Below are 14,282 nucleotides of genomic sequence, written 5' to 3'. Positions count from 1 at the left end.
AAAAGTTAGAAACAAGATATAACACTAATTATAATTTTTCCACTAAGTTTTATCCAAAATGTTTAGAAAAATTTCGGCAGAACTTCCCCTAAAACTTGGATATTTCCACTGTCCACGGTTCCAACAAACACAACCAATTCACAACTTATGTCTCAACAATACCCAACCAAATTTATCAAACTAAATAATAGGACATTTGTCATTTTTCAACCATGACACAAGTAAAATGTGATAAATAGATCCATATACAAATTAAAGTATACTAATCAAGGATACAAATTATCAAGAATTGACAATTCAATATATAAAACTTGGGCTAATTAATCATCGTTCAATCACAAATATACTTGACCTATTTTTCATGCTTTTACACTCACAAAGTTCCATACAAGGAAAGTGACATTCATGTCAAAACACAAGAACATGAAAAACAACCAAAAGAAACCAAATTTAAATTACTTCCTTTAAACCAAAAGAGAAACTCTGACAACACGATAATAAAGAAAGAAGGCCAGAAACTCTCACTTCCTACATGCACAGATACACTAGGCCATATCAGATCAGGCTTAGGTCCTTGTAGTTTTATATAAGCTAAAACAAGGAATCTCTAGCAAAGTATCCCAACAAGTATAGAAGAAAATACAATTGGGAGTACTGCCAGTTATACTTACACATATGAAGTCAAAATCAATAGTAATAAAGAAGAGACATTAATGAACTGAAGCATATGCTCTAAGATCAACATGCTACTAGTACTTTACATAGGCAGTTCAGAGAGCATCAATTGGAAAAGCATTTAACTCAATATAAATCCAAATCTTACTTAGAGTTCAAATGATGGGCAACGGAAAAACCAATCCAGTTCATGCGATGATTTGGTTTCAGAGTCAAAAGTTGCTGTCTTGTCTCAACAAAGCCACTTAAATCCCGCATTTGAGCCTGCGAGCGAGAACAGAAAAAGCAACATCAGAAAAAATTACATCATAAAAGAATTCTCCACCTATATATATACTACGAGAAAAATACCAACAATACAACATAGCAGAACTTTATGTGCCGAGATGTGACGGTATTCTTGGAAATTGTTTAATGTAACAACAACTTGCAGTAGACTCAATTGTGTTTTAGCAAGATCAAGCTTTTAACAGAACAAAATAAATGAAATCATTTCAAAACCATGTATAATTATAAAAGAATATACTTACAACATAACCATCTGATGTCGAGCTTATAATATCCCATCTGATTGTAATATTTCCATTTGGATGAAGCACATCATATGCTTCTGAAAGACAAAATGTCAAATAAAAAATCAAACAACTCTACTGGAAGTAATCATTGAACCTTAATCATAAGTAACTTTGTATTTTTCTTCCTCAATCCTCTTTTTTTGTTTTTCCTCGCTATCCGGTGTATGTAATAACTTTATTCCGTGCTTAAATTTCACGATGGCATCTCTATCGTTGAAGGAATGAGTGCTCAAAATGAATTTCACATAAGTAACTTCATTCGTATTTTGATGAATTACTAGAATCTAATGTCAGGCTAATTATACATAAAAGGCTGAAATTCCACAAGGTCCATGCTTAATTTGACTAGTGACTACAGTATTAAGCATTCAAAGAGTAACATTAATGACAATCTTGAAGAGACTGGGGAAGTCCATGAAATAAACAACAAAAGTGGTACTAATTACTCAACACGTAAAAGCAACAAGAAGCAACTATATTACAAATTTACAACAGTCCAATAAAATTCAAGCGTTCTAAGGCAGCAATTACTCACAGAACAGAAACGTTTTTAGTAGAGAATGGATCTGGTGATGATTGAAGAAAGTAGAAAGTCATCTAACTCCTGTTAGATGATGGAAGGGTTCATTTTTGGCTGTCACCATCCTTTCTGAAATTCTTTGATGCATTCATCATCTGTTTCACATAAGATACAAGTTGAAACAGCAAAATTTTGTAGAAATGATTCCTATCTGAAAATGTTTACCTTTTGAAAAGTGTCTGCCAAGCATGTCTTGTTTTGATCCATGGGAGCATGGATAAATTCATGGAAGTGATTTCGAAGAGTAGAGACGAAGCTTCCATTCCGAGACTTGTTCCTCTGGCAGAATGAGGTCTTCTTTGGTGCTGCTTCCTTGTCATCACTGTTAGAAGCCATTGCACAAACACCTGGCATGCACAAAGTTAATACAGCTACCGTTAACCGCACAAGAGAGAGGATACCAACATAACAATGAAATTTTCTTCTCTTTCTAATAAATTCGGTTAAAACAGAAACACATCAGGGACTGGATATTGGAGAGGACCAATCGGAACTTACTCTGAAATTCGTTATTTCAAAATGCGACAGAGATGAGGAGAAGCGGCTGCGACGCCAAGGAGCTATCAGTAACGGCGGCGGCGAAACGGAAAGCTCCTTGCATGCGGCAGTCCGGCGGCTTGAACGGTGACGATGGTGGTTGGGCGCGACGACGACGACTCCAACAGCTCACTCGTGGAAGGTGCAACGCTCTCTATCTCCTTGGCCCTTCCTCAACGGCGCCCTCTCTCCTCTGGATGTGACACGACGGCGCGGCGGCAGTGATGCCCGCCGGCGCCATCCTCCCCTCCTTCCCCCTCTCCTTCTCTTCTTTCTCTTTCCCCTATTTCTATTTTCCCTTGCTCTTACTTTCTTTTCTTTTCCGCTGGGCGCTGGGTGAGTGCTTTGGGAAGGGAGAGGGCTGGCGGCTACTAGGTTTAGGGGGTGGGGTGAGTGTGGGTTGTATTAGGGTTAGAGTTTGGGTAATTTAAATATTTTTAACAAAAATAATGATAATATAATAATTAAAATTTAATTTTAATTTAATAATAATTATATAAAGATATTATTTAATTATAAATTTATAAATTATTTTTAAATAAATACTAATTAAAATAAAATTGAAGATAATTAAATTAATTTTTTTATTTGTAAAACTTAAAATATTGAATTAAAAATTTTTAAATATTTAAATCAAATCATATAAAATTTTTATATTTTTTTCAATTACTAAAACTTTAAATAAAAAAACACTTTGTTTAATATAAAAATTTCTAAAAATTTATTTTAAATAAATATAATAAATTATAAATAACTTATTATTTAATTTTTAAAATAATTTTAAACTGAAAATATTATTAATTTGATTTAAATATTTTTAGTAAAATAAATCTTTGAATATAAAATATTAAATAAATATAATAAATCATAAATAACTCATTATGTTAATTTTCAAAAATTCGCTGAAGTCTTACATTTAATATGTTGGAACAAAAATTTTTATTAGTTACAAAAAATCTATAAATTTTGTGACAAATAAATAACTTGTTACAAAAATATTGTATTTTGTGACAAATTAATTTTTTATTACAAAATATTTAGAACTTTTGAAACAAATAGATATTTTGTTACAAAATATTTTGAATTTTTGCAACAATATAATCATTTGTTACAAAACATTATAATATTTTGCAACAAAATAACAATTCGATACGAAAGTCAACATAATTTGTAACAAAAAAACTTACGTTGTTACAAAATATTGAAATATTTTGTAACAAATTTTTTTGTTGTTACAAAATATTCTTATTTTGTAACAATAAACAATTATTGTTACAAAAAAATCATAATTTGTAACAATTTTAAATTTGATACAAATTTTTTGTTACAAATGCTCCATTTTCTTGTAGTGAAAAGAAATTTTCTATGGATTTAGGTGATGAGAATAAAATATGTGGGAGGAGACAGCACAAAGTCCATAAGAAGACCAGCTACTCAAACGCTTAGATTGGAATAATAAAGGTCTGAGGGAATCTAATTTGGAGAATAGGTGACGGAAAAAGTATTTCTTTTTGGGAAGACCATCGGATCCCAGGAATTCACAAATTAAGAGACTTAACTACCATTAACTTCGATGAAGAAACACTTGGAGAAAGGTTGTGCAGTTATATTAGTTCTCAGAATATTTGGAATTGGACACAAATTAGTCAGGTTTTACCTAAGGATGTTCTAGAGGACACTCGAATTTTAAAATTCTCCAATCCTAACATTAAAGTAGACACTGTGGGGTGGCTTCCAATAGCAGATGGCAGGTTTACAATTAAATCAACCTATGAAGCTCTTTTCAATAACAAGGAGAATAATAACAGGTTATACAAATTGCTTTGGAAAAATAACTTACCTCAACGTTTGAAAACCTTCTGTTGGCTCCTTACCCATGAAGCTTTGCTTACCAACAATAGAAGAAAGAGCAGAAACCTCATAGACAATAGCGACTACCCAAGATGCTGCGGAGAGGAAGAGACTTTGCTCCACGCGTTACGCGATTGTCCCTGCATCCGTATGGCATGGATTAGCATAGCAAACAGAGATGCACAGAAAAAATTTTTCTCCCAATCCTTTCAGGAATGACTTAGTACTAATCTTTTCTTGGTCTCTCGAAAGCAGTATGAGACTCCGTGGCCCATCATCTTCATCACAGTGTGCAACATAACCTGAAAGTATCGTAATGATTTCATTTTCAGGGACGAGACTTTGCCAAACAATCAACTTCACCAAATGATAAGAAAAATTACAGAAAAACATAGCATTACTTTGAGAATAACAAAGCATAGTAATAACTTACTAAATCTTATCAGAGAGGAGCTTGTCGGATTGGAGGCACCAAATTGGGGGTTGGACTAAATTGAATGTAGATGGGTCAGTCATTCATTCTAGTAGCAGAGGAATTTGCGGGAGTATTATTAGGGATTGGGCTGGACGCATGATTGTTGGTTTCACTATAAACATCGAAACCTGTACCATAACCATGGCTGAACAATGGGGTTTTATGTTGGGATTAAGCTAGTTTCTGAGTTAAGGATCACGAAATTAGTGATGAAATCAGACTCTAGATGTGCTGTAACACTGGTTCAAAAGGCGTCTTCAGAGAGCCATGGTAACTCTTCTCTCGTCTGGTCGATCAAGGAGTTTTTGGCAAAGATGGATAATGTAAAAATAAAACATATCTATAGAAAAGTCAATTTCTGTATGGATGTTTTCGTTAAGCTGGGTCAAAGAGAAGTTGTTGGAATTAAGTTCTTCGAGCAATTTTATCTATGCTTGTTTTATTACCTTTTTGTTGATGCAAGTGATGTTAAATTTAAAAGATTGATAGTAGTCTAATATTTTTTGTTTCTTTAGAATCTGCACCCGTTACTTATAAAAAAAAAAACATTTTTAACAATTTGACACGATCATGAAATATCATGTTTCAGTTTTTGTTAGAGAAGGCATAATAATTTTTTTAATTTATAATATTAAGATGAATGTAGTTTTAAAATATTTATATTTCTGTAATTAATTAAAGTGAGTACATGTATTTTTCCTTAAGAAAAAGTATAAATAAACAATGAAAATATTAAATAATGTGAACAATGAATGTATTGGATATTTATTTTATTAGATGTGTAGATCGTTATTCTAATATTAAAATTTAGGTGAATAATTTAAAAGTATAATGTATTTTTATTTAATTGATAATTGTTCATATTATTCAAAAAAATCATTGATTACTTAACATTGCCCTTCCTTAATTAATTATAGACAATTGAATACAAGAGTTACGTTCATCATGATTCATGAGCACTACGATATACGCATACGTTCCATTTCCAATACAGGGTTATGATCCTGACGGATATACCCATCAACGTAGCGCAGCTACATGGTACTAAGACCTGTACAAAGTAAAGGATTTGAGTCCCAATAAAGGATCCTGCTTTTATTTATTTATGTATTCTGCACAGCGATTGAAATGCAAAGAAATCAGCCACTTTCTGGTGTTTGAGCGAGAGTGGGTTTGTCTGACTTTGACTAGTATGAAGTGGGAGTTGCTGTTTTTGTCTTAGAAATCAGACACTACTTTGTGGAGAAAGTATAAAAAGAACAAAAAAAAAAAAACTAAAAAACTCATAAGAAAAATCATCATATTATATATACATAAAAAAAAATCATCATCATATATTCATGATCTTTCTCATATGAAAAATCATAATATTATATAAAGAATATTAAGAAAGATTTAATAGTGTTTAGGATTATAGTAAAAAAAAAAATCCATTTTCTTTCACATATTTATACAAATAAATTTACTAGTTATTAACTTAAAAAATTCGATGGTACTTAATAAATTTATATCTAATTTATCTAAAACACGAAGTAGATTCTACATTTTGTATTATGTTATGTAATTGTAAAATTAAAAATATTATTTTATACCAATAATTAATTTTAATATATATCAAAAATAAATGTTGTCCAGAAAACAATTCATATTCCTTGACAAACCTAATCTTTGGAACCCATGACTATGGCTTCCACCATGCATGTACAATGCCATACTATCTCCTCTTTTTCTCTCTCTCTTTCTCTTTATCACCCTTCATCTCCACCAAACTTGTTTCCTCGGATATTGAGCCTTTAAAGAAGATAATAAAATTGTGAAAACAAATATCCAAATAAAAGAAACGAAAAGAAAAAGAAGAAAGCAACTACTCATATGGTCGCAGAAAAAATTAGCTCCGATTAGGCGGGTATGTCTCAGTTTAATTAGTTAACAGACTATAAACATTACTAATGTGATTTTGCACCCAATAAAGCTCTAACACTTCTGTTGCATAATGACGTGACTAGTTATTAAGAAGGAAAATTCTTGAGAAACTCATAAAACGTGCTCTATATAGTGTTTAGTAGTCTCTATATTTCTATCGCAGATATGCTTCAGGCTTTTTTCTGCTAGCAACCATATTTATTGTAATGGGGGCGATTGCAGATTGCAGATTTCAGAGACATATCTTTATCGTACGATAAAAAGATCGAAGAACTGATTAATTGTCCTTGTGCTAGCTGTGTTATATATATATTAGTAGTATATTACAATGGAAAGCGTATGCTTCCATATTTGCCACACTACGATACACGTTTTCGGTCTTCCAAGCACAAGAAATGATGCCCACAAATGAAACCAACATAACATGTCTTCTATCTCTCCGTTGAGTATGCATGTATTTACGTCTCTTTCTAAAATCTTCTTTGGACTTCAGCGTCACTAATGGTTAGTGGACTAGCCACATTCAATATCCTTGCATGCGGATGAACTTCTTTATCAAAACTTCCTTCTTCTTCTATGCATCTTATTAGTCCAAACAAAATCGTTTATACAATCTAATCCCAATTCGAAACAATCATGCATTGGTATGTTAGACTTTTTTTAAGAATGAAAATACAAATTCTTCTAATAATATCAACAAGCATATTTGTTGAGGGAGAGTGATAATTGCTAAACGAATGCTTTATTGCTCTTCACTTTATTTTGTTTAAAAAAAAAAGTGGGGCTACACCTAATTAATATGTAGCGTACGTTTAGATAGGTATATATCTCAAGGAAACATTTAATAACTGATGTATATACTTGTCAGTGTAATTGTCGTTGAGTTATTCAAATTAAATAATGACATGCCCAAATATATAGCAAGCTTTATGGTGGACGAACGATTTCTTAAATTCTAAGTCACTTTAATTTTGGGACCGAGTATTATTGGTTCGTTGTATATACTTGGTGAAATATGAGTGTTTGAGAGCAAGAAAGGGATTTAATTATTAATTATTTCATTTATATTCTTTTTCATGCCAATATTTAAATATTAAATATCCTCTGTATGTACATAAACATGACTTATCCCATCTTTTTCTAGTTGTATTTTTAATATGAGATGTCCAGTTCATAATACGGATTTAATAAAGAAAGATACTGAGTTGGGTTCGAATAAAGAAATAATGAACTGATGTTGAACTATCGAAGTTCGTTATTAACTAGTAGAGCATGTATTTTAAGATGAAGTCTTTTTTTATCACTACAATACAAAATTTCCCTGTTTGTTTATCTTGGAATCGGTAGCATCGATCTTTACAACTCTTCCCCATTCCCAACCGTGGTTTCATTCATGAATGATGAGTCCGAGTAGTTCAGTTTTGTTACGTAGTTAAAGTCCAACAGCTTGATGCACAAACATAACGCATGGAAAATGAATTATTTAACTCATGGAGTGAGTTGAGATTCACGATTTCACATATTTGATCTCTTATAATAATAATGAGATGATGAATTATTAAAAAGCTAGATTATTGTAAAGAAATTAAAGTATTTTGCGTTGTTCGAAAACAGAAACGTAATGGCGTAATGGGATGGTGCATGCAGGAGTAGAGAGAGGGATTTGTGAAAGGTGGATGGAGGCTTTGCCAAAGAGAGAAAGAGATTCAGACAAGTTATTTTCACCCTGTTGGGCAGCACTTTAATTAAATAATTACAGTGGTAATGTCAAGTATTAGTGAGTGTAGGGGTGTGGGGCTAAACATTGTATAAAAAGAATATGGTAGGGTACAATTGTCACGTGTTGAGTAATTGTGGTGCATGACCCATAATTCCCTTGTTTCAGGTTTTAAGGGGGTTAGAAAAAATCACATCATATCATAGTCCCTTCATGGCTCCCTACCATCTCCAAGACGCTCTATACTGCTCAGAGGAAGAGGATGAATTAGAACAAGATGAGGGTTCCGGGTTGGTAGAAGGGGACATGTTTTGGGATGATGAGGAGCTTGCGTGGATGCTGGCCAGGGAAGAACAACACACAACACACACCCCTCTCTGCTTCCAATTGGAGTGTGCTCGCAGAGAGGCGGTGGAGTGGATACTCAAAGTCAGCTCACATTACTCCTTCTCTCCTCTCACTTCTCTTCTTGCCGCCAACTACCTTCACAGGTTCCTCTTCACTTTCTCCTCCATTAACAATCTCAATAAGCCATGGATGACTCAGCTGGCTGCCGTCGCTTCTCTCTCACTCGCTGCCAAGCTTGAAGAGACTCATCTCCCCCACTTACTAGACCTCCAAGTATGTTTTCTCCCTTCTTGCAATGCTCATCAATTATTCTTCTTAACGGTTATTATGTGTGTAGGTGGAGGATTGCAGATACGTGTTCGAAGCCAAAACCATCAAAAGGATGGAGATTTTGGTGCTTTCAACTCTCCGATGGAAGATGAATCCCGTCACTCCTCTCTCTTTTCTCGACTATATCACACGAAGACTTGGATTATTCAACTCCAACGACTTCCTCACCAGATCCCAATCCCTTCTTCTATCTACCCTTCCAGGTAATTACTAATTACTAATTACTACTCATGTGCTGATGAATATAATCTTGAATTAATTAATTTCTATGCAGATAGCAGGTTCATGAGTTACCTTCCTTCTGTGGTGGCAACTGCCACAATGATGCACGTGTTGAATAGCGTGGAGCAGCGAAACCAGGTGGTACGCATTCTTGGAACGAAGAAAGAGAAGGTGGATGAATGCTTGAAGCTGATATGGGAACAGGGGAACAAGAAACGCAAGTTTGGATGGGTTCCAGATAGTCCAAACGGCGTCATGGATGTGTCGTTTACCTCTGCCTCTGATGATAGCTCCAATGATTCATGGCCTCTACTACTTCCTAATAATAATAATAATAATAACAACAATGTTTCTTCCCTCTCATCCTCACCGGAACCTAAGAAGAATAGGACTCTACTAAACCCTCCCAACTCATCCCATTTCATTTAGCACTTCTTTAATTACTCTTCTTCTATATAATTACTTGCTGTAGTAATAATTAACCACGTACCATCTTTCTAAGGGGATTCTTGAATTACTTGACCAATTCACAAGCACATTAATTGACTAATTAACTATAACAAAAGTGTATGTATTTCACTAATTATCGTTCTCAATATGAAACTTCAATTGAACACGTATTATGTTATGAAAAAATAGAAAGAGAGGAAGCATGGGAATGAATTTTTGTTTTGCATGTGATGGGAGAAACATGTTGTCGGCCACACTTACATATTAAGTAACGAAAGTAGGAAGGGTTATTTATTGAGGTGTTGACCTCGTTAAATTGGTGTTTGTATTGCAATTATGGCAAAAAGTAACCATACAATGAACAATCCAGCTGTAATACCATCCTTTTCTGTATCTCCAGTATCCAAATATTTTTCTTACTTTCTCTCTTTCAATTGAATTTGAGTATCCTGGTGAATGGTGATTACTTGCGATCTTACAATATTTTCAAAATAATGTAACATATGAACCATTCTTGTTGAAAATCTATCAAATCAACTTCACACAGAGAAGGGCCTTTCAGTGAGGTTAAACATCATTATCATAAGATTGGACTGGCATTTCTTTATCCAAACTTTCAAAAGAAAAGGGTCAATTAGCAATAATTTAATTTTCTGGCTATGACAAGTGACAAGCAAATAAAGAAAAGGAATTAATAAGGAGAGGGTAGCAGTGTCAATAATCTTTTGCTTTCACAAGCTCTTAAAAAGAAAGGTTTTGTTGGGTGATATGTCAATGGCTTTGAGCTTAAAGTGCAAAATTCGTTTCCATCTTTTTTCTCGGAAGCATCACAAAGTTTGTACAGCCATCTCATCTCAATCAAACAGAGTCGAGTCAATGACACCACATCAACCAGTTTTCCTCAGCAACAAGAGATCTCATCCGATCCTACAACTGTTTACAACAACAAAAACTATGATAAATTTACATCCCAATAACTAATGAAATCTAGTAATATTCTGTTAGCAAATTATTATATCTATCTATACTCACCTAACACAATGTCCTTGCCTGACCTATATATGCTATGTTAAGTTTATTAAATTTTTAACTTTTATAGTCTTTTTTTTTCACAAAATAAAATAAAACCGGCCACCTATACCTTGGAAATCTTGTTTGTTTGCTTAGATGAGATCAGATTGATGAGTTATATACAAGAAACATAGTATAAGACAAAATATGTTGAGAGTAGGATGTGATTAAATAAAGAACATGCCACTTGAGTTTGAGAAATCTATTGCCTCAGTAAAACTAATATTTTGTTGTTGTGGATCTTGCTTCAGCACGCGAGAGACACACACGCACAAAAGCCTCTTCACTACTGCATGTGCTTTCTCCCCACCTTATTAAAGGTTGTCATTCATTGACTTTATTCCCTTTTTTTTCTCTACATATGTGCATCTGCCTTAAATTTTGTTGCATTCTTTTTTTTTTAATATATAATTATATATTGTTGTAGTAGGTAATCCAATAACGAACATAACATTATTTTTAGCCAAGAAAAATTACATGAATTCTCATTTTACTATTACTAATAGATAATAGAAAATAAAAACTAAATTAAGGTGAAAACTCAGGTATGAAGTTGACTTCACCTAAGTTTCTACCCTAAATTAAACTATCACCACCGTGAATGTCTTGGTTGGCTAGTTTGGGGTGATGTTGACCGTACCATGTTGAAGATATCTACAATGGGATTTGGTTTATAGCCTAATACTGTAGTATATGCGGATATTTCACCTTAATTGATTTATTTTTATTTGATCAGCGTTCTAAAATTTTCTCCAATAAATTCTCTTATTGTCATGGCATTAGTTCATGTATATGGTCCCAACAAATAAAGTTAACGGGGAATAGAAGGCATAAGAATACTTTGAATTTATCATTGTCTAAGCAAACTAGTGAGAACAAAATGGAGATAGAAAAGTAAAATAAGGGAGGGAGATTATTTAATTTGTGATAAAGGAAAGAAAATTCATAACACATAGTTCAATAAAAAAGGGGGATTAAAAGGAGAAGAAAGGTGAGGAATGTTGAATTTTGCGGGGGCACGAGTATATATATCTAGTTATTTTGTTTGGGATCTCTACGTGGTTTCGAGATAAAAAAGACTCTGCAGAATCCAATAGTGCGTATTTCAACCAAAAAGAAAAAGAGATAAAAAAGACAATGATAGTGTCCTCTCTGGACTATTGCTTAAACATGACACACGTAATAGGTTGCTTCTTTCTTTTCTTTCCTTTATTTTCTTAAATAAAAATAAAAATGTGCTGTTGAATTGAACCTCTAACGCAATTATTGAATAATCACTTGAAATGGTTAGATCTGATTCATTCAATTAATCACTCATTAACCCTCATCATGATCCATCCTTATAAGGTCAATTAAGGTAAGGACAAAGTGTAGAACGATCACAAGCTCTTGGGTGATGAATCAACATGAACCTCCAATTGGACGGCCATATCAAGCATTTTCCAAGACCCATCTTAATTAATGTGAGATGTTAATTTAGTATAGTGTCTACAACTCAGCCTCTCCTTTGTTTTTATTGTTGGTAATATTCTTTAGATGTATTATTTTCTGTCTTTCTCACTTTTCCTTTGTAAGACACTACTCAATGGTATAGTCTATAGAGGAGGCCCCACGTCAAAATTTGGATTTGGACACAACACATTAAATATGTTCCTAGCTATTACTGTCACAGTTGGATTTCACCGTGTGCATCTCTATTTAATATTTATATATGTAACGCAATTTCCAGTTTTACGTATTATGTGATGGTATGATTGGGTATGGGGGAGAAATAATTGAACCGTAGTAGCTCCCTTTGAATTAAAAAGCAAATAGAATAGTGACCATATCGTAAATAAAATAAAGATAGTAACATAAAAAATAAACAAGCACGTCAACATTGAATATCAGAAGGAAAGAAGAGGGATTTGGGACAATATAATTAGATGGAATGGGATGGAGTAGTGGCCCCCTACACTGTCATGTTAGAATCTGATTATTGAAGGCTCGAGACAGATTGAATTATCAAAGTGACAGCAGATCCACATTCCATGCGTGACTATTGTAATGGTGACGGACCCCTGTATTCTTTATCCTCTCCTCTTGTGTGCCATTCATTGTCAATTTCAACTCCACTTATTATTGGATTTAGATAAACATTAGGATAGTAGCTATTTTAACGGAAATTTTAAGTCATTACGAATGTTGATTTATATTTAATTTTTGGGTCTGTTCCATTGTGAATGTTCAATTTATTTACTTGGCATAGTACGAAGGGTGGTCACATGCAGCACGGGGTGAGTATATAAATAGGACATCTGGTTCTTCTACAGTTATTTAGTCATTTGAGAAAGAAAAAAAAAAGTTACTTAATTTATACATTAATCATTCTTTAGATTAAGATAATAGGATTCACAAATAATAAATATTACATATTTAAAAATGATTAAAACATCAGTTTATTATTTTATTAACATTGTCACTTCCAAGTATTTTTTTTTTCACATAAACAGGTTAGTGGGCTTGGGCTATGTCTGTTGTTAGGTAATCACTATCCTGAAACCGGGCAAGGCCGAACAATGATACCTCAACCTTTGACAGGGAGGAGAATGGAGTTTTGCATTAACTACCAACAATATATATTGAATCAATACCCAAAAAAAGAAAACTATATATATTGAATTGACAAGACCAAAAAAATAAAAAGAACTAATAACTATATATATTGAATTGAAGTGATGATTTGAATTTGTGTGATTTATGATATTGAAGTATTTTCATCTATTAGATTAATTTTTTTAATTACATATATAAATTTTTATTATTTAGTATTTTTAATATCTATTATTTTCCTTGTTTAGTTATTCATTACCTTTTTAAAACAATCATATCTTTTAATAGGTTTTAGGCCAAACCAAATTTTATAATTGACTAAATTTATTACTTATTAGTATTTTTGTTTATAATAACATTACGAGAATATAAATCTTTTGAAATTACGTTGATCTTATCTTGACATTATAAAATTTTATTACTTTAGTATATAAAATTTACAAATTATATATACTAATTTTATATCGGATCTATCTAGTTTATTTTTAAATTAGATCAATATAGATCCTGTGATTTTTTAGAATCGAGTCTAGATTTGATTAAATCCAACTCGTAAACACCCCTATCCCAACTCTTAAAAACAAAAATAAACAGCAGCTCAACATAATTTTTTTTCTATTGGTTGAATCCACACCATGATTATTTAGTGAGTTTAACTACCTTATGGTATATATTAAGATTATTGTTAGTAAAAATTTTTAAATATTTTTATCTTAATAAATATATAATAAACATATTAAAAATTTAAATTTTATATTTTTATAAAAATATATTTTAATTAGTAATTTTAATATGTATTTTTAAGTTCCTGTAAGCTAAAATCTTATTAAATAAACAAAATAAGGTTTATGTCCAAAAATAAAAATTCCAATAAACAATATTCTAATGGTACCTAATTTTGTAAACCTCAAATTCAAGTTACGTAGTAGTATAGTA

At 32.4% G+C, this 14,282-nt stretch overlaps 1 protein-coding gene and 1 long non-coding RNA gene across 4 annotated transcripts; one reads left to right on the top strand and one right to left on the bottom strand.

Annotated features, from left to right (window-relative positions):
• Positions 1-1,489: 1,489 nt before the first annotated feature.
• LOC130946654 (uncharacterized) lies at positions 1,490-2,346 on the bottom strand. Of its 2 annotated transcripts, XR_009072327.1 has the most exons (3): positions 2,329-2,346; positions 1,996-2,177; positions 1,490-1,925 (listed from the first exon to the last, which is right to left on the bottom strand). It is a non-coding gene; the product is annotated as an uncharacterized LOC130946654 (long non-coding RNA). The 2 variants fall into 2 exon arrangements; XR_009072326.1 differs by lacking the exon at positions 2,329-2,346 and having other exon boundaries at positions 1,996-2,311.
• A 5,993-nt stretch (positions 2,347-8,339) lies between these two features.
• LOC130946263 (cyclin-D3-3-like) lies at positions 8,340-10,054 on the top strand. Of its 2 annotated transcripts, XM_057874936.1 has the most exons (4): positions 8,340-8,377; positions 8,502-8,954; positions 9,019-9,214; positions 9,286-10,054. In XM_057874936.1, exons 2-4 carry the CDS (start codon positions 8,547-8,549, stop codon positions 9,660-9,662), a joined length of 981 nt encoding a protein of 326 aa, XP_057730919.1. In that variant the 5' UTR covers positions 8,340-8,377; positions 8,502-8,546; the 3' UTR covers positions 9,663-10,054. The 2 variants fall into 2 exon arrangements, with proteins under 2 accessions (XP_057730919.1, XP_057730918.1); XM_057874935.1 differs by lacking the exon at positions 8,340-8,377 and having other exon boundaries at positions 8,473-8,954.
• The last annotated feature ends 4,228 nt before the right edge of the window (positions 10,055-14,282 follow it).

Source organism: Arachis stenosperma, chromosome 8, assembly GCF_014773155.1.
Source record: "Arachis stenosperma cultivar V10309 chromosome 8, arast.V10309.gnm1.PFL2, whole genome shotgun sequence".
Classification (NCBI taxonomy): Eukaryota; Viridiplantae; Streptophyta; class Magnoliopsida; order Fabales; family Fabaceae; genus Arachis; species Arachis stenosperma.
The sequence above is the reverse complement of the archived record's forward strand: the minus strand, read 5'-3'. Positions and strand labels throughout refer to the sequence as shown.